The sequence below is a fragment of the Oncorhynchus mykiss genome, chromosome 10, assembly GCF_057628025.1.
Source record: "Oncorhynchus mykiss isolate SJ-2025 chromosome 10, ASM5762802v1, whole genome shotgun sequence".
NCBI lineage: Eukaryota > Metazoa > Chordata > Actinopteri > Salmoniformes > Salmonidae > Oncorhynchus > Oncorhynchus mykiss.
The window spans coordinates 66,901,638-66,924,341 of NC_143031.1; the positions used below are offsets into that span (position 1 = coordinate 66,901,638).

General features: G+C 42.9%; 1 protein-coding gene across 1 annotated transcript in view; it reads left to right on the forward strand.

The window, feature by feature from the left end:
- LOC110533186 (glycine receptor subunit alpha-3) overlaps window positions 1-22,277 on the forward strand; it is a 116,676-nt gene extending 94,399 nt beyond the window's left edge. Inside the window, exons 7-9 of the mRNA XM_090187590.1 lie at window positions 12,722-12,936; window positions 14,261-14,407; window positions 19,065-22,277. Coding sequence (XP_090043716.1) covers window positions 12,722-12,936; window positions 14,261-14,407; window positions 19,065-19,385 — 683 coding nt within the window. The 3' untranslated portion in view covers window positions 19,386-22,277. The remainder of the gene's footprint in view (window positions 1-12,721; window positions 12,937-14,260; window positions 14,408-19,064) is intronic.
- The last annotated feature ends 427 nt before the right edge of the window (window positions 22,278-22,704 follow it).

The window sequence follows — 22,704 nt, forward strand, 5'->3', positions numbered from 1 at the left end:
GTTTTAATTCTAAATCCATGATTACCAGAACTGATATTCCCATTCATGTTGACGTTCTGTGATGAGTGATAATTCTGTTTCTATGGAGCTCGACTCACTTTGTCGGTTTAACACCGTCTGCTGCAGATGGTTGATAATCGTCAGTGGAAACGTGTCAGTCTAGTCAACAGAGACAAAACATTAGATTTTTCACCAAGCGAGAGGAGGGGGTGCCAAGCATTGGAGCCCTGCCACGTTTGTTTGGTTACACTGTGAATGGCTGTGAACAGTTAATGGCTGTGGACAGTTAATGGCTGTGAACAGTTAATGGCTGTGGACAGTTAATGGCTGTGAACAGTTAATGGCTGTGAACAGTTAATTGCTGTGAAAAGTTAATGGCTGTGAACAGTTAATGGCTGTGAACAGTTAATGGCTGTGAACAGTTAATGGCTATGAACAGTTAATGGCTGTGAACAGTTAATTGCTGTGAACAGTTAATGGCTGTGAACAGTTAATGGCTGTGAACAGTTAATGGCTGTGAACAGTTAAGTGCTGTGAACAGTTAATGGCTGTGAACAGTTAATGGCTGTGAACAGTTAATTGCTGTGAACAGTTAATGGCTGTGAACAGTTAATGGCTGTGAACAGTTAATGGCTGTGAACAGTTAATGGCTGTGAACAGTTAATGGTTGTGAACAGTTAATGGCTGTGAACAGTTAATGGCTGTGAACAGTTAATGGCTGTGAACAGTTAATGTTCAAAGCATTAGGAACACCTGCTCTTTCCATGACACAGACTGGCCAGGTGAATCCAGGTGAAAACTATGATCCCTTATTTGATGTCACTTGTTAAATCCACTTCAATCAGTGGAGACGAAGGGGAGGAGACAGGTTAAATAAGGATTTTTAAGCCTTGAGACAATTGAGACATGGATTGTGTGTGCTTATTTTTTATTTAACCTTTATTTGGACAGGGAAGACATTGACACCTAGGTCTCTTTTTCTTTTTCATGTGCCCTGTATGAGATATATACAGTACCAGTCAAAAGTGTAGACACACCTACTCATACTATTTTCTACATTGTAGGGGGGAAAAAGATCCAATTGGTCGGCTCCTGTGGATTTTTGTTATCTATTGCCAGCAAAATATCCAGGTATTATTTTTCTATAAATGGACTAAAAGAAAAGCTTTGACTATAAATTCTCTGATTATTCAGCAAGTTTCCCTTATCAGCATCCAGACCAATATAATAGTGAATGGGCTTAGAAGTTATTTCAAAGAGATAGCCCACTCAAATAAAATGGTGATTAAATGCATCAATTATGGATTTTTTTTCCATAATGAGGCCAGTGAATTAATTTGTTGTGGCAGAGAGGAGGTAGAACTCTCCAGGGATCTGACAGTTTTCCAGAATTTTGCCAGGTTCCCATTACAATCTGAAAGAGCAGTTACACAATAATCAGAATTTCTGGTTTTTATGTGTGCCATTCAGAGGATGAATGGGCAAGACAATAGATTTAAGTGCCTTTGAACTCGGTATGGTAGTAGGTGCCAGGCGCACAGGTTTGAGGGTGTCAAGAACTGCAACGCTGCTGGGTTTTTCCACACACAACAATTTCCTGTGTGTATCAAGAATGGTCCACCACCCAAAGGACATCCAGGCAACTTGACACAACTGTGGGATGCATTGGAGTCAACATGGGCCAGCATCTGTGGAACGCTTTCGACACCTTGTAGAGTCCACGCCCCGGAGAATTGAGGCTGTTCTGAGGGCTAAAGGGAGTGCAGGGTGGGTGCTCACCTCAATATTAGGAAGGTGTTCCTAATGTTTTATACACTCAGTATATTTGTTTATTTACGCAGAATATGTACAGTTTAAGTTTATTGTACATAATTCAACTCCACAGCTGTTTCTGAAATCGTGGTGCTCAACTTACATCCACAGACATGAAAGTCGTTCAATATCAAAGTCCAATCCACCTATAGGGTGTCTCCAAACATATCCTAGTCTCAGTCTGTCATTCTGTGACCCTAAATAAGGTCTAGGCTTTTCTTTCTGCTTGATTGAGATCCATACTCTCTCTCTCTGTATGTGTGTGTGTGTGTGTGTGTGTGTGTGTGTGTGTGTGTGTGTGTGTGTGTGTGTGTGTGTGTGTGTGTGTGTGTGTGTGTGTGTGTGTGTGTGTTCTTTCTGCTTTATTGGCATCGACTTTGTGTCCAGACGATGTGTAGTATTTATCCCACAGGAGATCAGTAATTCACTGGGTCACTCTGGAGAGATGGACACTCTGTCAATCAGCTCAGAGGAGATGGCACGGCTGGGGTCACACACACAGCCGCGCATGGACGGAGGCACGCACACTCACACAGGCACATGATAGGTTCGAGCGCACAGCAGGCAGCGTTTGAGCGCTCACACACACACACACACACACACACACACACTGATTTGACTTGGCCCATTGATCTGTGATGGCCTTGTCTGCCATTCCCATGGCCTCATTTACTGTAATATTGCAGTTACTGAACGAGCTTCTGAAGTGCTGTGGATCTGATTGATGGAAAGATTAGACACAGTCATGCATTATCCTTAATGAGAGATGATGGAGATGAATAACATTGGCTATAGGTCATTTTACTCTCTGTGAAGTTAACTTCCATATTAGATTCACTCACCTAGTAAAACTGACCCGCCTAGTTAAATAAAGGTTAAATAAATAAAAATTCACTCAGTTAACCTATTGCAAACATGTGTTCTCAGAGCACCAGAATGCAGACTTGCTGTACAGTATACAGCCCATCTTTATATTCTTCTTCAACACCTCTGCGTCAATGTTCTTCTGTTTGCCTGAACCACTCTCCCAAGCCAACCAAAGAGACGTTGTTTCCCGACAGCTTCCATTTAAACTCCAAGACCAACTTCCTCCATTCTTTCCAGTCATAAAGGATGCTGACTGAGGCAACAGCTGTGCTCTGTCTGGCTCTGGTGAATGCCAGTGTGACGTGTGTTAATGAAAAGGGAGACAGAAAGGAGAAAATGTACTCTACTGATGGGTTCAATGTGCCGTGCTTATAGACCACTCTCTATAGGCTAGCATAGCATACCAGTCAGCCTTGTCAATCACACTGACTGGCCACAGGGTCTCCACGCTGGTGTCACAGGGGCATTGACCCACGCAATTCGAGGGTAGGCATCAAAACCGGCCAAGCCAAGCCAATCAGGATGCAGAATCAGCAGCACTTCCTGTTTATTATTTGGTTTCTTCCTGTGTGTCCTGTTTATGTGTGTGTGAGCAGGCAGTGGGGGTACTTATGCTTGGTGACTACAGTACAGCATGGGAGTGTTATCCTCTATGGCATGGGTTCTTAAACTTTTTCAGCCTGGGACTCAAATGAGAAATTCTGTGTTTTCCTGGGACCCAAGCTTAAGAAAATGTGCAACTATACGTAAATATCGATACATTTCATTGCCTTTATGCCTAGAAAAATATGCAATATAGACAAAAACAAATAACAATGAAAATCCCATAAATCTTTTCGTGTTTATTTTCCCCCATTAACAACACTCTTACATACCTGTCTAAGTTAGAACTGTTGCTGTTAAATACAACAATTAATTCTGAACTGGAATAAACAGATTGATCACATCACACACACACAGGCTTTTTGATCGTGCAAACCTCAGTCACAGTACAGATAAAAAATGATCAGGCCTACTGTACAGGTTGGAACTGTCGCTGTTAAAATACATATTTTTTATTCTGAACTGGAATAAACTGATTGATCACATCACACAGATGTAGACCAGAAAACACATACACACAGTCATAATGAGATGTGTGTGGCTGGTTGAAGTTTTCAACCAGCAGGTCTATTCTGGGCTCAGTTTTTGACAGTACAACACTGCATTGACACTGTTTCTGTACTTGAGAGCCCTGACATGCATAGGTGTGTGGTGCCAAACTGGATCAGAACATCTACTGCTTTCTCAGTCAGGCAGGAGACCACTTCCTGCTGTAGATGAACAACCCAGAACTGTGTGAGTGTTTGCCCCAAAAAGCATCTTGCTTCAATCAGTTTATTCCCGTTCAAAATAAAAAGTATTGCTTGTATTTTAACGGCAACAGTTCCAACCTAGACTTGTTTTCAACAAGAATTTCTACAGTAAAATGTACAGTAGGCCTGAATTTCTCATCTTCATCTGTACTGTTTCTTAGGGTTGCACTCTCAGTAGCTGGTTAGCTTGCTTTGGCTAACGTTGGCTATTAGCTGTGTAACGTTACAAGGCCAGGGGATTGTTTGAAAGATAAACTCACATCTACTACTATGAGAGATAGTACTCCATTATTTCTGCTTATCATCTGCCTGTTATAAAATGACAACAATGTCTTGTTAGTTGACTTACTTTCCCACTTTCGAAGCAGTTTCCTGAAGCATTCTGCCCTGTTCTGACAGAACTCCCTGGGTTTACCATCATGCTGTGGATGTTTGGTCAAGACGTGTCGTTTTATTAATATTGTTTGTTTTGAGAGACTCATTACTAAGCACTTCCCCACACAAAACACATTGTGGGCGCTCCTCGTTATTCCTCAAAGTTTGTATGAAAGAGACAAAAAGTCAACACTGTATTTGCATTTCATGACGATTGAGCTCAGTCAGATCTTGTGAGTTCTAACAGGAGTCCATTTCATGACAGCGGTGAGTGATGGCGACTGGGAATAACAAGTCAGTGGCTTGAACGACAGCGCTGCAGCGTGTGGGTCGCGGAGTGATCTTCAAGAAAACTGCAGAAAAAAGATCCGGTGAACCGCGAAGCACACGGGCATCTTCCTCTACCTCTCCCTCTCCTACTGGCGCAGCTGCCAAACTGAGCAGAGACCGCTGCTAAGGAGAGAGCGCACTGAGCCGAGAGCGCAGTTGCACTTGGCCAAATCAAATCCAGTAATTAATGAAATATTTCTACATTATTTGGGTCGTGGCCCATACTTTAAGAAACGCTGCTCTATGGGGCTTACACGCTAGCCTCCCAGCTGCCTGACTGGCTGCACTCCTTGGCTTGTTGTGATTGCAAACATACATATACAGACAGACACTTACCATACACAGGGATGCTGGTCCATGTTGTGTCAGGTTGGCCTGATGTCCTTTGGTTGGTGGACCATTCTTTATACACATAGGAAACTGTTGAGCGTGAAAAACCCAGCAGTGTTGCAGTTCTTGACACGGTGTGCCTGGCACCTACTACCACACTCTGTTCAAAGGCACTTAAATATTTTGTCTTGCCCATTCACCCTCTGAATGGCACACATACACAATCCATGTATCAATTGTCTCAAGGCTTAAAAATCCTTCTTTAACCTGTCTCCTCCCCTTCATCTACACTGATTGAAGTGGATTTAACAAGTGACATCAATAAGGGATCATATATTTCACCTGGATCCACCTGGTCAGTCTGTCATGGAAAGATCAGGTGTTCTTAATGTTTGGTATAGTCAGTGGAGACCTACAAATGATTCCCATTCAAACGTCTAGTTCCCAAGCCTAACCCTAAACCTCACCCCTAACCCTAATTTTAAACCTAACCCTAAAATAGCATTTTTTACAAGTGAGGACTGACAAAATGTCCCCACTTCTCTGGATTTTTGTTGGTTTACTATTCTTTTGAGTGCTTTTGGTACTCACAGTGATAGTAAGATGTGTACATGCGCACGCACACACACACACCCACACATCAGTACACTGAGGTTGTGTCTACACTTGACACTTACATGCGACTTCTGCTATCAGAATGTGAAGATCACATTGAATAGACGGGTCTAGATGCACAAAGTGTCTTTGTGGTCTGATTGTGTTCAGATCTGTCTGACTACTTCAGGAAGTGGTCAGGGCTGCATTGTGTGTGGATTTCTCCTCGGTCTGGACGCAATCAGGCTACCGAAAGTGCATACAGTGGGTGACGTCATTAGCACTCCTTCCACAAGTCTCCAGAAAACGTGTGTTTTGGGACCGAGAGACACCTTTTCATTATAACGTTGGAGGAAATGCAATCCAGCTAGCTAATAATATTTTGGGTTTGGCTAGAGTTATGCTAACCCGTTTGCAATCACTTTAGTGTTGCTTGCTAGCTAGACACAGAGGTTAGCTGGCTAGTTTACTACAGTAGTTAGCTACTGCCGTCAGGTGTGGTTGTTGTGTTACTATCCTATTTAGCCTATTCCACCATTTGTAGAATACATACTGGCATTTGAATATAACTTGTTTGGAATTCCATGATCAGAATACTAAAGCTGCATGATCTGTCAAGCCTAGACATGGCCTGACACACACACACACACACACACATCTCTACTGCATGCCTCCTCTCCCTCGGAGACCTAGACCAGAAAGAGAAGGAACGGTGGAGCAGAAAGAGTCAGAGAAGAGGATGAAAGGAAAGGAAGACATTTGATATGATCAGAACCCAGCAGAGAGTGAGAGCAGAAGGAGCCGTTTGTGGGTGTTTTGTTGTAGGGCGGCGTCATGTGGTGTAGAGGTTATAGCAGTGACTCGTGGGACTAGAGAAGTGCATTAAGGGCCACGTGGCGTTTGGCCCTGAAAACCCAGCTGGACATGGAATTCATTCAGAATTATTGCAGTATATTCCTCAAGAGATAACAGAGTCCTAGTGTGAGAAATGAATAACGGTATCTATTCGGTACAGATATCAGTGAGGCAGGCCGTGTCCCAAAAGAGCCTATTCCCTATGTGGTGCACAACTTCTGACCAGAGCTTGGGTCAAAAGTAGTGCACTATAAAATGGATAGGGTGCCATTTGGGACACAGTCATAGTTAACCTAGCTAATGGACAATTACATTTTATGTAATAAAATTAACATGGGAAATTTTCTCGCTCGTCCGATTCAAAGGGTCAACCATCCCTGAAATGAGCCGAAATCCAGAGACAAAAAATGTGAGGTTTCTTTCTGTCCATCCGGTCCATGTACAATGAAGTCTGTTTTACAAAACTGGTTTAAATAAACTGTTCCTCCATTGTCCACCCCAAGGCCTGCACTGACAGCTTGTCACAATTAATGCCCTGTGAGTGGCAAGGTGCTGTCAAGATCCAGAACAGACACACACAGATGGACATACACACACAGATGGACATACACACACAGATGGACATACACACAGAGATGGACATACACACACAGATGGACATACACACACAGATGGACATACACACACAGATGGGCATACACACACACAGATGGACATACACACACAGATGGACATACACACTCAGACGGCACACACCAACCTGGTCTCAGAGCATTTCATATTATTTTGTAAGAAAATCCGAGACACTAAAATTAGTATGATATTTTACGTTTTGTATGGTATGTATTATTTTGTGGATGTCCATCACCCATTTCAAATCAAATTGTATTGGTCACGTACACATGGTCATTGCGAGTGTAGCGGAATGCTTGTGCTTGTAGTTCCGACAGTGTAGCAATATCAACAAGTAATCTAACAATTCCACAACAACTACCTAATACACAAATCTAAGTAAAGGGATGGAATAAGAATATGTACATATAAATATATGGATGAGCAATGACCGAGAGGTATAGGCAAGATGCAGTAGATGGTATAACAGTATATACATATGGGATGAGTAATGCAAGATATGTAAACATAATTATTCTTATTTGTTAGAGTGGCCAATGATTTCAAGTCTGTATGCAAGCAGCAGCCTCTCTGTGTTAGTGATTGCTGTTTATCAGTCTGATGGCCTTGAGATAGAAGCTGTTTTTCAGTCTCTCGGTCCCAGCTTTGCACCTGTACTGACCCCGCCTTCTGGATGGTAGCGTTGTGAACAGGCAGTGGCTCGGGTGGTTGTTGTCCTTGATGATCTTTTTGGCCTTCCTGTGACATCGGGTGTTGCACCTTCTTCACCACACTGTCTGTGTGCGTGGACCATTTCAGTTTGTCCATGATGTGTACACCGAGGAACGTAAAACGTTCCACCTTCTCCACTACTGTCCCGTCGATGTGGATGGGGGGGGTGCTCCCTCTGCTGTTTCCTGAAGTCCACGATCATCTCCTTTGTTTTGTTGATGTTGAGTGAGAGGTTGTTTTCCTGACACCGCACTCCGATTGCCCTCACCTCCTCCCTATACCGTAGGCCGTCTCGTCGTTGTTGGTGATCAAGCCTACTACTATTGTGTCGTCTGCAAACTTGATGGTCGTGTTAGAGGCGTGTATGACCACGCAGTCATGGGTGAACAGAGAGTACAGGAGGGAGCTGAGCACGCACCCTTTTCAATATTTTACCCAGATTTTAGCGGAGATGTAGAGAAGCATATTTAGTCAATACATTTTTTTTTTAAGTAGTCAGGAGGATACAGACAGCTCAAGAGGTATGCTTAGATATCTTGATCTACTTCTCCAGAGTCAGATTAACTCGTGGATACCATTTTTATGTCTTTGAGTGCAGTGTTAACGCAATGACGAAGTCTATGGTAACTGCTAGCATGCTAGTAGATACCATAGACTTCCAGTCATTGCACTAATGCTAGTTAGCATTGGCGGTTAAAACGGCCTCTAACTTCCTTCCTACCGGATGCCGAGATATAAAAATGACATCCATGAGTTCATCTATCTCTGACAAAGTAGATAAAGATATCTAAGCATACCTCTTGAGCCGACTCATCGCCAAAATCCCAAAGTATCCCTTTAAGTATAATGAGTGTGGCTGTAAATTGCAGGAAAACGCTGTCTTCAGGTTGTTTTTGTGCAAAATTCACCAACTCCCAGACTGGGGGGCCTTGTCCCCCTCCAGATCACCCACCAGCCATCCAATGTACTTTGCATGATGCCCCTGTCTGTTAGGCTACAGTAAACAAACACTACAGTAGGGAAGGCATTTCTTCAAAGTTGTGTGGGTCGTTGCATTGTATTGCTCACTAACCCCATTGACTTCATCCTTTCGAAGCAACTATTATAGAGGGATTTATTCTCAAGGGAAACATTGAGGCTGGCGGAATCCTTTGCAATACATTATCTCAAATGTCAGAGGTTTACTTCATGGAAATAATAGCTTCATTCCAGTGCATTGACTCTATACATTCATTTCAGTGCATTGGGTTCATATGTTTATTTGAGTCCATTGGATATACATACATTTTAGTAAATTGAGAGAATTTGTGTGTTGTGTGCATATGTTTACTAGAGTGCATTGGGTGCATGTGCTGATCACATACGTAGGAGTACAGGCCCAGGGGCGTGCTTTGGGAAAAGTGACCACTCACCTCCTATTTTATTTATTTATTTTTGAACCTTTATTTAACTAGGCAAGTCAGTTAATAAGAACAAATTCTTATTTACAATGACGGCCTACCAAAAGGCCTCCTGTGGGGCTGGGATTAAAAATACGAAATAAAATATAGGACAAAACACATCACGACAAGAGAGACAACACTACATAAAGAGAGATGTAAGACAACAACATACCATGATAGCAACACAACATGGTAGCAACACATGACAACAACATGGTAGCAACACAACATGACAGCAGCCCAGCATGGTAGCAGCACAAGACATGGTACAAGCATTATTGGGCAGAGACAACAATTCATCACGCCAAGCAGCCAACTGTCAGTAAGAGTGTCCATGTATCCTGTCAAATGATTTGTCACATGTGCCGAATGCATAAATTATAATGCAAAATGAATCAAATACACAAGAATGAAGCTATATACAGGGAGGACCAGTACCAGATCAATCTGCAGAGGTACGAGGTAGACATGTACATGGAGGCAGGGTAAAGTGACTAGGCATCAGGATAGATGATAATACGAGTAAAAAAAGAACAGAGTAGCAGCAGCATATGATGTGTGTGTGTGTGTGTGTGTGTGTGTGTGTGTGTGTGTGTGTGTGTGTGTGTGTGTGTGTGTGTGTGTGTGTGTGTGTGTGTGTGTGTGTGTGTGTGTGTGTGGTGTGTGTGTGGTGTGTGTGTGTGGTGTGTGTGTGTGAGAGTGAATGTTTATTTAAAGTAGTGTGTATGTATAGTCTTGTGAGTGTGCATAGATGCAAGATAGTCCGGGAAACCATTTAATTAGCTATTTAGCATTCCTATGGCTATTTAGCAGTCTTTTGGCTCGAGGGTAGAACCTGTCTCGGAGTCTGTTGGTCCGAGAGCCGATGCTCCGGTATTGTTTTGTCAGAGGTAGCAGAGTGAACAGTCTACGGCTTAGGTGGCTGGAGTCTTTGGCAATATTTCGGTCCTTCCTCTGACACCGCCTGATATAAAGGCCTTGGATGGCAGGGAGCTCGACCCCAGTGATGTATTGGGCTGTCCGCACCACCCTCGTTAGCGCCATGCGATCGAGGGCGGGGCTATTGCCATACCGAGCGGTGATGCAGCCAGCCAAGATGCTCTTGATGGAGCAGCTTTACTACTTATGTGGAAGAGGTGCTGTCGTGCCCTCTTCACGAGTGTCGGGTGTGTGTGGACCATGTTAAGTCCTAAGCGAAGTGGACGCCAAGGACCTTGAAGCTCTTGACCCGCTACACAAAAACCCTGTTGATGTTGATGGGGGCGTGCTCTCCCCTCTTTCTCCTGTAGTCCACGATTAGCTCCTTGGTCTTGCTGATGTTGAGGGAGGGATTGTTGGCCCAGCGCCACACTTCTAAGTCTCTGACCTCCTCCCTGTAGGCTGTCTCATTGCCGTCAGTGATCAGGCCTACCACCGTTGTGTCGTCAACAAACTTGACAATGGTATTGGGGGTCAGCGTGGAGTGGTGTTGTTGCCTACCCTCACCACCTGGGGACGGACTGTCAGGAAGTGGAGTGGGTAAGGTATCTGGGATGATGGTGTTGATGTGTGTTATGGCCAGCCTTTCAAGCATAAATACAGACTGGGACAAGGGAGAGATTGAGAATGTCAATTAAGACACTTGCCAGCTGGTCTTCGCATGCTTTGAGAGCGCACCCTGGTGTTCCATCTGGCCCGGCGGCCTTGCGAGTGTTTACCTGTTTAAAACTTTTATTCACATCGGCCACCAAGAGCGAGATCACACAGTCATCCGGAACAACAGGGGCTTTCACGCAAAACTCAGTGTTGTATTCTTCGAAGCGAGCATAAAAGGGATTTAGCATGTTTGGGAGATCTGCATCACTGGGCAACTCATAGTTGGGTTTCCCTTTCTAATCTGTCATGATCTGCAAGCCCTGCCACATGCGACTAGCAGTGTAATAGGATTCCACCTTCCTCCTATATTGTCCTTTTTCATGTTTGATGTCTCGTCAGAGCTCGTAGCGGGCTTTCTAAGTCTGGGCCTTGTCCGTGTCCCGTTCTTTGTAAGCGGTAGCTATAGCCTTTAGCCCAGCGTAGATATTGCCTGTAATTCATGTTCTTTTGGCATGGATACCTTCTTATAGTCACTGGTCACCATAGCAGCACCCACCCGTTGCACGCGCTCCAGCAGGTATATTTCACTGGTCACCCTCAAAGCCAATTCCTCCTTTGGCCTCCTTTCCTTCCAGTTCTGCTAATGACTGGAACTAATTGCAAAAATCACTGAAGCTGGATACTCATATCTCCCTCACTAACTTTAAGCACCAGCTGTCAGAGCAGCTCACAGATCACTGCACCTGTACATAGCCCATCTGTAAATAGCCCACCCAACTACCTCATCCCCATACTGTTATTTATTTATTTTATTTTTTTGCTCCTTTGCACCCCAGTGTCTCTACTTGTACATTCATCTTCTGCACATATATCACTCCAGTGTTTAATTGTTAAATTGTAATTATTTCGCCACTATGACCTATTTATTGCCTTTACCTCCCTTATCTTATCTCATTTGCACACACTGTATATATACTTTTTCTATTGTGTTATTGACTGTATGTTTGTTTATTCCATGTGTAACTCTGTGTTGTTGTTTGTGTCACACTGTTTTGCTTTATCTTGGCCAGGTCGCAGTTGTAAATGAGAACTTGTTCTCAACTGGCCTACCTGGTTAAATAAAGGTGAAATCAAATTTTACACATAATAAATCTGTGGGGACGTCGTCTATACACTTATTGATTAAAACCGTGACTGATGTGGTAACCTCCTCAATGCTATTGGATAGCGGAACATATCCCAGTCTGTGTGCTAGAAAAACAGTCTTGTAGCCTGGCGTCTGCCTCATCAGACCACTTCCGTATTGAGCGGGGCACTGGTAACCTATGAACTGAGGGTTGGGTGTGTGTGTGTGTTTGTGTGTGTGTGTGTGTGTGTGTGTGATGGTGGGGAGATCTGACAAAACGTTGACACATCAAAGGCAGAGAGCATGACTGGCATTTTCATCTGAGGCCCATGCACTGAGCTTTGATGATCGAGATAACCACAGCGGCATGGACTGACTACATGGAGATGGATTTCAACTCCTCCACAGCACGGGCTTTCGCATATTATATGGCTTGCTAGAATTGAGATTTTCTGAGAAGCCACGTGTGCAGTTTGTGTGTGGGCTTGTTTACATGTGCAGTATATATGAGAGGAGGAAGGCTGACGTCTGTAAGATATGGTCGAACAGAGAAACCTAATCGTCTCCGAAGGAGTACGCCTCATCTTGCCTATACACTTCCACGGTACGTTTCCAAGTATGTTATTCAGGCAGACTTTAACACGAAACAAAGGAAACATAGGCGCTTGTCTCAGTCTCTCTCCTCCCCTCTGTCTCTCTCCTCCTCCTCCACACAGGGAAGTTCACGTGTATCGAGGTGCGATTCCACCTGGAGAGACAGATGGGCTACTACCTGATCCAGATGTACATCCCCAGCCTCCTCATCGTCATCCTCTCCTGGGTCTCCTTCTGGATCAACATGGACGCCGCGCCCGCCAGGGTGGCGCTGGGCATCACCACCGTGCTCACCATGACCACCCAGAGCTCCGGTTCTAGAACGTCTCTACCTAAGGTGGGTCGGGGGGGCAGAGTGTGTGAGAGTTTGAGAGTGTGTGTGGGTTGGCAGGAGAGTGTGCTGTGTGCATCACCACTGGTGCTCACGCAAAAAGGTGTCCCTCCTTCACCGTCTTGATATAAGTGATTGCATATCGATCTCCTTGAAAGATAAAACGGTAACATCATGACAGACTAAATGTTAAAGGTTCAATGCAGCTGTTACCTCCAACATCAAATCACTTCTGGGTAACAATTAAAATCATATCCTCTGAGCAAAGGTCCATTCCTCAAGCAAGGATTTAGCTAGGACTGTCTGGGAGTGGTCTGAGTGGGGAGGGGGAAACTGAAAACTAACTGTTATTGGCAGAGAGGCTTGGAACTCTCTTTCTTATTGGTCTATTAACCAATTTACCACCTGTGATGTCATCCCACCAAAACAGGCTGAAATTCCAGGTGGTCTTTTCAAACAGGTCTTACACTAACGGGGCATTATCATCATTTTCACAATTTCACAGCATTATTCCAACCTAATAGTGTGGAAATGTATATAAAACACAGACCAATATAGTTTTTGCGCCATTAAAACCTTACATATACGGCAGCAAACAGTATGGGCGGTATCAAGATAAAAACAACTAAATACTCCATGACACATATTTGATATATACATGTATTATGTATTCTCATACACTCCTAACATACTCCAGATTATGTAACAGCATCAATCCAATCTCTGTGAAATGACAACATAAAACAAGCTGCAAACTTGGCCAGACAGTTGAAATTCTATGAAATTCTATGAAATTCTGCCAGATAATGTCAGACTATTAATTCTCTCAACTCCTTGATCTCCGTGACTATGACTTTGTCTCTGTCTGTCTGTCTGTCTGTCTGTCTGTCTGTCTGTCTGTCTGTCTGTCTGTCTGTCTGTCTCTGCTCTCTGACTGTGTGACTATGACTTTGTCTCTGTCTGTCTGTCTGTCTGTCTGTCTGTCTGTCTGTCTGTCTGTCTGTCTGTCTGTCTGTCTGTCTGTCTGTCTGTCTGTCTGTCTGTCTGTCTGTCTGTCTGTCTGTCTGTCTCTGCTCTCTGACTATGACGTGGTCTCCGTCTGTCTGTCTCTCGGTCTGTCTCTGCTCTCTGACTGTGTGACTATGACTTTGTCTCCGTCTGTCTGTCTGTCTCTGCTCTCTGACTGTGTGACTATGACTTTGTCTCCGCCTGTCTGTCTGTCTGTACTCTCTGACTGTGTGACTGTGACTTTGTCCCCGTCTGTCTGTCTGTCGGTCTGTCTCTGCTCTCTGACTGTGTGACTGTGACTTTGTCTCTCCTGGTGTTGTAGGTGTCCTATGTGAAGGCCATCGACATCTGGATGGCGGTGTGTCTGCTCTTCGTATTCTCCGCTCTGCTCGAGTACGCCGCCGTCAACTTTGTCTCCAGGCAACACAAGGAACTGTTAAGACTCCGCCCGCGGAGAACGAAGAAGAAGGTAACGTTTACAGACCAATCTAGAACACGTTCTTCGAATCAGAGCGTGAACAGACAACTCCGTGCAACAATGACTGCATATTGCCGTTATGGTGTGGTTCCTGAAGGAGCTCTGAGGCTGAAGTAAGTGGTCACAAAGAACTAATGAATAACTCATATCTCAATGCTTTAGCCACTAACAAATAATGAAACAAGCAATTCTATACGTCCCAGATATATCTTTCTCAGACATGCACTGAGTATAACCAAACATTAGAAACCTAACAAATAATGAAACAAGCAATTCTATCCTTCACAGATATATCCTTCTCAGACATACAGTACATGTACACTGAGTATACCAAACATTAGAAACCTAACAAATAATGAAACAAGCAATTCTATCCTTCACAGATATATCCTTCTCAGACATACAGTACATGTACACTGAGTATACCAAACATGAGAAACCTAACAAATAATGAAACAAGCAATTCTATCCTTCAGAGATATATCCTTCTCAGACATACAGTACATGTACACTGAGTATACCAAACATTAGGGACACCTTCTCCTTTTGCCCTCAGAACAGCCTCGATTCGCCGTGACTTTACAAGGTGGCAAAAGTGTTCCACAGGGATGCTGGCCCATGTTGACTCCAATGCTTCCCACAGTTGTGTCAAGTTGGCCTGATGTCCTTTGGGTGGTGGACCATTCTTGATACGCACAGGAAACTGTAGAGTGTGAAAAACCCAGCAGGGTTGCATTTCTTGACACAAACCATTGCACATGGCACCTACTACCACACCCTGTTCAAAGTCACTTTATCTTTTGCCTTGCCCCTCTTTTGCCCTGGCACACATACACAATCCATGTCTCAGTTGTCTCAATGCTTAAAAATCCTTCTTTAACCTGTCTCCTCCCCTTCCTCTACACTGATTGAAGTGGATATAACAAGTGACATCAATAAGGGGTCATAGCCTTCACCTGGTCAGTCTATATCATGGAACGAGCAGATATTCCTAATATTCTGCCCACTTAGTGTTATTGTTGAGGGTTTATACCATAAATTGTATTATATTGGATTGCTAATGTTTAGAGCTTGTAGCACTGTAGCGAACCACAACTAGTTGTGTCAAAATCCATGAAACAAGCAGTGTAACATGAAATGTTGTCTGAAGACTGTCTGAGGATGTTGAGAAATGTCAAAAGATGAGGTTGACAGAGGAGCTCTGGGAATTAGTCGGCCAAAAATGTGACTTGACGGATGTCAGGGCGGCTTAGTGGCCTTGACTCTGTGGTTAATTGGGTTTCTGGCCTTTTGGACATTTTAAAAGATTAAGACGGAAAAGTCCAATTATACGCTGTCTGTCGCTAAATCGGGACCTAGCCTGGACTCTGGGCCTGGGTCAGATAAACCATGTCTCTATGGTCAAAAGGCTTGCTTATTTAGGTTATTGAAGCTATTTATCCAGGCAATTCAGTTGCGAACAAATTCTTACTCATGAAAGTAGACTGTAGAAAGTTAGCATAATCTTTGTATTCGGACTAGGCAAAACAACATGGCCTTGTTTGACACAAAGTAAAAGTTGAGGCACAACAGCAAAGCAACTTCCCCAACAGGTGCAATGTTCTACCATCCACCTTTGAGTCAACACTGCTCCCCTGTGGCCATATACTGTTACTACACAAACCTGTGGTACACCAAGGATAAAACTTCCAACGTTTACTTCGACATGTTTACTACAAAGCTTCCTGAAGGACAGAACGGGTCAGTGTCTGAACATTTGGCTGGTGTCTGTGTTTCTTCCTATCCCTTATCCATTAATATAAAGACATACAAAAAAGACAGCCTCTCTCTGTACCAGGGGAAGAGTCCATTTGCTTTATACTGTGTGGATTTTACCAAGGGAATACTCAGGCCAATCAAATCAAAGAGATGGAGGGAAATCAGGATAGAACACGATGAGATAAAGATGAATGAACACTGCTGGTAACCAAGAGGAGGAAAAAGTCACTAAGTGGAAAGGGGTCATTGTCAATTCAAACATGCAGGGCTCAGCCTTTCTCTAACTAACTTGGGGTAACGAACTTGTCTAGAAGTCAAATACCAACACACACACACACAAATTATGTTATGTTCAATTTCACCTCGCCCAGTTTCTTAAAGCATGGCACAACTTTCGTTTTGATTCACCTTCTTGTTTGCTGTTCTTGTCTATTTTCATGTGTTTCTGGCATATCCACAGGGTTTCAGGCATATCCACAGGGTTTCAGTCATATCCACAGGGTTTCAGGCATATCCACGGCGTTCAGGCATATCCATGGCGTTTCAGGCATATCCACAGGGTTTCAGGCCCATCCACAGGGTTTCAAGCATATCCACGGCGTTTCAGGCATATCCACGGCGTTTCAGGCATATCCACAGGGTTTCAGGCATATCCACAGGGTTTCAGTCATATCCACAGGGTTTCAGTCATATCCACAGGGTTTCAAGCATATCCATGGCGTTTCAGGCATATCCATGGCGTTTCAGGCATATCCACAGGGTTTCAGTCATATCCACAGGGTTTCAGGCACATCCACGGCGTTTCAGGAATATCCTTGGCGTTTCAGGCATATCCACGGCGTTCAGGCATATCCACGCCGTTTCAGGCATATCCTCGGCGTTTCAGGCATATTCACAGCGTGTCAGGCATATCCACAGCGTGTCAGGCACATCCACAGCGTTTCAGGCATATCCACGGCGTTTCAGGCATTTCAGGCATATCCACAGGGTTTCAGGCATATCCACAGGGTTTCAGGTATATCCACAGGGTTTCAGGCATATCCACAGTGAATTCCTCTATTGTATGATTCTCATCATCATTTTAGTACTTTGTTTGTTTATGTTTTCCATTTGCATGCTTCTCCTGTGATGAAAGAATGGTGATGAGGATCACTCCATTGATCCCAATGAGCTGGCTGAGTCATTGAGACGCTTTAATGGTTTGAGAAACAACGATACGGCCATATATGGATCTATGGGCCACATCTACAATTCCTCTTGACGGGGTAAAGAACATTAGGACCCAGCTATAAGAACCCCACACTCCATCTGGTCATACATTTGTGTGTTTGTGTTTCTTGTAGTTGTGTGCTGTTCCTCTGCTGTTTGTCGTTGTTGGTGTTCTCTCCATATTCATATTGATTTTCACACCTAATTATGGGAAATATACAAAGACAGCATAGAAACAGCCCTTTAAAAAAAATGTTTTACAGTATTTCATCAAAGAGAATGTGTTGTAAAAATGTGTGGCAATTAAATCTTCCCTGGAATCAGATGACCTTGTGGATCCCATTTTTATATCTCTGCATCCAGTATGAAGGAAGTTGGAGGTGGTTTTGCGAGCCAATGCTAACTACTGACCATGGTAAAAGCTAGCATGCTAAACGTTACCATAGAAGTCTAGTCATTGTGCTAGCGCCAGTTAGCAACTTCCTTCAAACTGCATGAAGAGGCGTAAAAATGGTCTCCAGTTCATCTGACTCTTGAGAAGTGGATAAAGGGCTCCATTGTCGATTTCCCGAAGTATCCCTTTAAGCATAATGTGACTCACAATGCTGATGTAGTGACTCATTGACTCTGTGACATTCTTCATTACACTAATGGCATTCCATTATTCTTCATAATGTGTTTAATGTCATAATGGTCTGTTGTCAACTTGTCACACACACACACACACACTCCCTGTTTCCACTCCCAGTCCCTTGTTCCTTTCAGTTGGTGTTGCTGTTTGTTTCTTTTTATTCCCCTATCCAAATGCATTTCTGTAGAAATTGCATTTAAGCCTGGAAATAAGGAAAATATCCAAACATTTCCTGCTTTCCTTTTCTTCCCTCGTGTCAACATATCATTTGTTGTTCATTGTGAATTCGCTCATGGAAAAATGATTGCTCAACTCGTATTGATCCTGTTTTCATTCCATTTAAATCATTTCCATATTGGTAATGTCAAATCAAACTATCACGTGCAGGGCTTTGTTTGTGCATAGGCCAAAGGTTTACCCCTTCATTCATATGATGTCAATTGCTTTTTAAAGAGAATTTCCAGTTCTGAGCTCTTTTTTTTCGACCCCAGTTTTGACATTTGAGGGAAAAGGCCAGGGGGTTGCTTGAGTGGTGACGACTCTAAAGGGTACAGGAATGAGTAGGTTTGAAAGAGAGAGGGGTGTGTCCTAGGATAACACCAGAGGCATTATGGGTTATAAAAACAATGATAGACTAGAGGTTTTAAGCAAGGTCTCATGACCCACAAATCACTCCCTGTTCATGTTGCACTTTGATAGATTTATTGCGTTAGGGAGAATAGGCATTGACTCAACATGAAGTCAAAGGCTGGAGTTTAGCTGAAGTCAAGTCTATTTGGAGTGTTAGCAGGAGGGAGACTGAAGTGTACTTGGCTGGGAGACTTAGTCAGCCTGTCATATTGCTGCTGCTGCTGTTGCTATGGCAAGCGATCCCCCATGGTTAAGAGAGGAGGGAGAGCAAGATCAATTGAGGGAGAGGGATGACATTTCAGTGTCCCTCTCTGGAGCACCTCAAGGCAGTCCATCGGGGGAGCTGTTCCCGTTCTGGGAATTTATTCATCTTTGACCTCTGACCCCTATCTAACTAACTCCCGCCTTTCCTGTTCGTAGGACAACGACGTGAGGGAGAGCCGCCTCAGCTTCACCACCACGACCGGCGGTGGCGGCACTGCTGTCAAGGACGGCACCATCCCCAAGGCCACCAACAACGCCGCCACCACCCCGGGCGCCGCGGGGCCACAGCCCGCCCAGCACCCCAAGAAGGACCCGGCCGCCAAGAGCCACGAAGAGATGAGAAAGCTGTTCATCGACCGCGCCAAGAAGATCGACACGGTATCGCGGGCGGGTTTCCCCCTGGCCTTCCTGTTTTTTAACATTTTCTACTGGGTCCTGTACAAGATTCTCCGGGCTGAGGATGTACACAAGGACTAGTACAGAACACTGCAGTACAGTAGGGTACATTACAGTACAGCACAGTAGGGTACATTACAGTACAGTACAGTAGGGTACATTACAGTACAGTATAGTAGGGTACATTACAGTACAGTACAGTACAATGACACAAGGGGGAAGAAGACCAAGGTCCCTCCTTACAATGTGGGAACTGTTTCACATTAACATTTGGCAGTTCACCAACTACCTGGGGTTCCAAAACAAAGCCCTGCCAAGGTTTTAAAAAAGAGGATTAAGAAGATGACTGAGATGAACTGAGTATTTACAGAGCAGAGTTATGTCCGTATCACCCAACAACAACAAGAGAGGACAGACACCGTGCTCACTATGCAACTGGAGACCAGTTTGGAGTATCGGACGAGTCCCACTTCACCACCCTACACAATGTGCAGTCAGAACAGGAGCAATGCTTTTATTCACCTCTGCAAACCCTCTGTCACGAACACACACACACACACACACACACACACACACACACACACACACACACACACACACACACACACACTTGTGTCTTACAGCTTTACTGCCAATGTTCTATTACAGTACAGTTTCCATACAACACTGGTAAACAAGTGAAAACTTCCAGTACACTCAAGTCCTTTGTAGATTTTCCACCAGATTATAGTGTATCTTTATTATAACCATCAGATGTTTGTTATAATTCTCAGACATAAAAAGCTGCCACTTTGACACATTTCCAACTCACTATTGTGGGTTAAATGTCCCGTCCCTAGTGCTACTCATCACGTACAGAAACGTAATTAACCTCTTTGTGACTTTGTTGAGTGATTCAACTCCCCAGGTCCACACTCAGCACAAACTCAACTACGGTGTGAACATGTTTTTTTCTCACCTTAATTTCCTTCATTTCCTTATTTCCACAAAATGATGATTCACTGTTCACTGTTCCGTTCACTCGGTCAAACAAGCCACTGCCGAAACACTCATGTCAAACAGGGGGCCAAATATGTGAAAGCATCCACCTTAAATTACCTAGAATCTCAACACAAGCTAACAAAGGATCGACCAAAGAGGTAACCGACTGAGAAAAACTGAATGAACAACATGAAAATAGAATATAAAAAGAGAGATTTTATACCGATGTAGTCCCCACTGTGAATTTGGAAGGCTGAGGATATCATTAAAGTAACTGCCGAGTGTTTTCAGATTTCAATTAAATATGACCTATAATTTCTTACAATAGGAGTGAAATAGTTTTCTAAATGTTTTAATTGAGTATGTTAAAAGAACAGGTTTTCTGTGTTTGAAGGGTGTGGATGTAGCCTACCAACAGAATAGTATGGGTATATAAAAGTATTAACTCAAGTCGGCCGCTGATTGGCCAGCTCATCCTCCTCAGGGAGATGACATGTTCTATGAGGAAATGGCAAGCATTTTTTAAACGGTCTGTTTGAGATACAAGTTTGAGGTGGGGTTTTTTTAAGTGTTTTTTTTTCTCTCCAATTTATGCTTTGTTCACAAATACAAGTATAGGATGAGTCAGCAACATTATTTGGAAATTAGTTAACAGAATATGAACTTTTAAAAGGGAGATTTTCACTGGGCAGTTACTTTAACAGTACATAGCCATAATACTATACACAGCCTGAATCAGGCCTTTCACTTCTTGGTTTACAACTTGCCTTTCAATATAATCTTTATTTTATCATTTTTGTCTATAAAATGCTCTCAAATTACTATTGCTCTGATGTCACTGAGCATATCACTCAGAAACTGTGTTGGTAGCAGTACACAACCCTGGGGAGCACCATCACAAGCAAGTTATAACTGTTATCTACAGTAGGTTCAGTATCCAGAGTACCTATATTTGAATAGTTACATGTATGGGATGTAAGACTTTTAAATTAAAGGAATTCACACACTCCATAAGTTGGGGGATCAAAGTCAATGTATAGAGATGAAGAAAGAATTTAGAATAGATTGTAATTGTTATGATGAAGTAAAATTTGATTTAACTATTTAAAAATAATTATAGAAATGAGGGGTTGTTTACTTTGTACGGTATGTTGATATACTGAAATGATTATCAACAACAGAGCTGTATGAACAGACAAATTATCGGAATATCGGACAAATGGGCAATGATTCAGTCGTATCATATTCTTGTGTTTGATCAAACCTGATGACACACAGAGACAGTCTGAAACTGCAGTGTAAAGACCTGACCTAATTTTAAGATGACTCACAATGGAGAAGACAATCAAATAAACATATTTATGGATACATCTATGAAACGTGCAATATATCAATCTCCTCTCCTTCTTCTAGATGGTTGACGGGTTCTTGTACTCCAAGACTGTTGTGATGTTTTTTGAAAGATATTTAAAAACAATATTTGGTAAGACATTTCCAGAATTTTACACTATTTAAAAACAACTACTGATTAAATCTAGGACGAGATACTGTGCCATATACTTTTGGTAGTAAAAACATATCTATACTCCCACATTCCTTCATAAAGTGTCAAAGTTTTCATATAGTTCTACAGTTTTTAATACCACTTCTACATATTAGTATTTGACACAGCTAAACACAATGTGAAGGATGAATTAATATACGTTTCATGTACATTTCTATTGCAAGTGTATTTAAATACTTTATTTTGTACAAAAAAAAATGACAGTATTATTAAATGTTAGATGCATGAACTGAATTCAATGTCAATAGATTTATTTTTGAACTTGTGTTTGACCTGTGTTTTAGTTGCTGCTGTGATGATGAGAAGAACGAACACATGTGCTTTTTTTCCCCAGTATAATGTACATCTGTAAATACTTTTCATAAATCTAATAAAGGTCCTTTGGAGGAAAAGATAGAGGGGGAAAAAAACGTACATTTCTAAATGAAGATTTTGTCATTTGTGTCTTTGTTACGGTATCAATTCAGAGGATCACACAGAGTGGGTATAGAACCCGTGACCCTGCTGTGCCCTGTTGTTCAAATCACATTTTATTGGCCGCACACACGTATTTAGCAGATGTTATTGTGGGTGTAGCGAAATGCTTGTGTTCCTAGCTCCAACAGTGCAGTAGTATAACAATTCACAACAATACACACAAATCTAAAAAGTTAAATCATTTAATTAATAAATATATGCATCTTAGGACAAGCAAAACATTTTTTTTTTGGGGGGGGGGGGGGGGGCATTGACCAAAATACAGTATACTGTATACATATGGAATGAGTAATAGAGCATGTAAACATTATTAAAGTGACTAGTGTTCCATTATTAAAGTGACCAGTGATTCCATGTCTGTCTGTGTATATAGGGCAG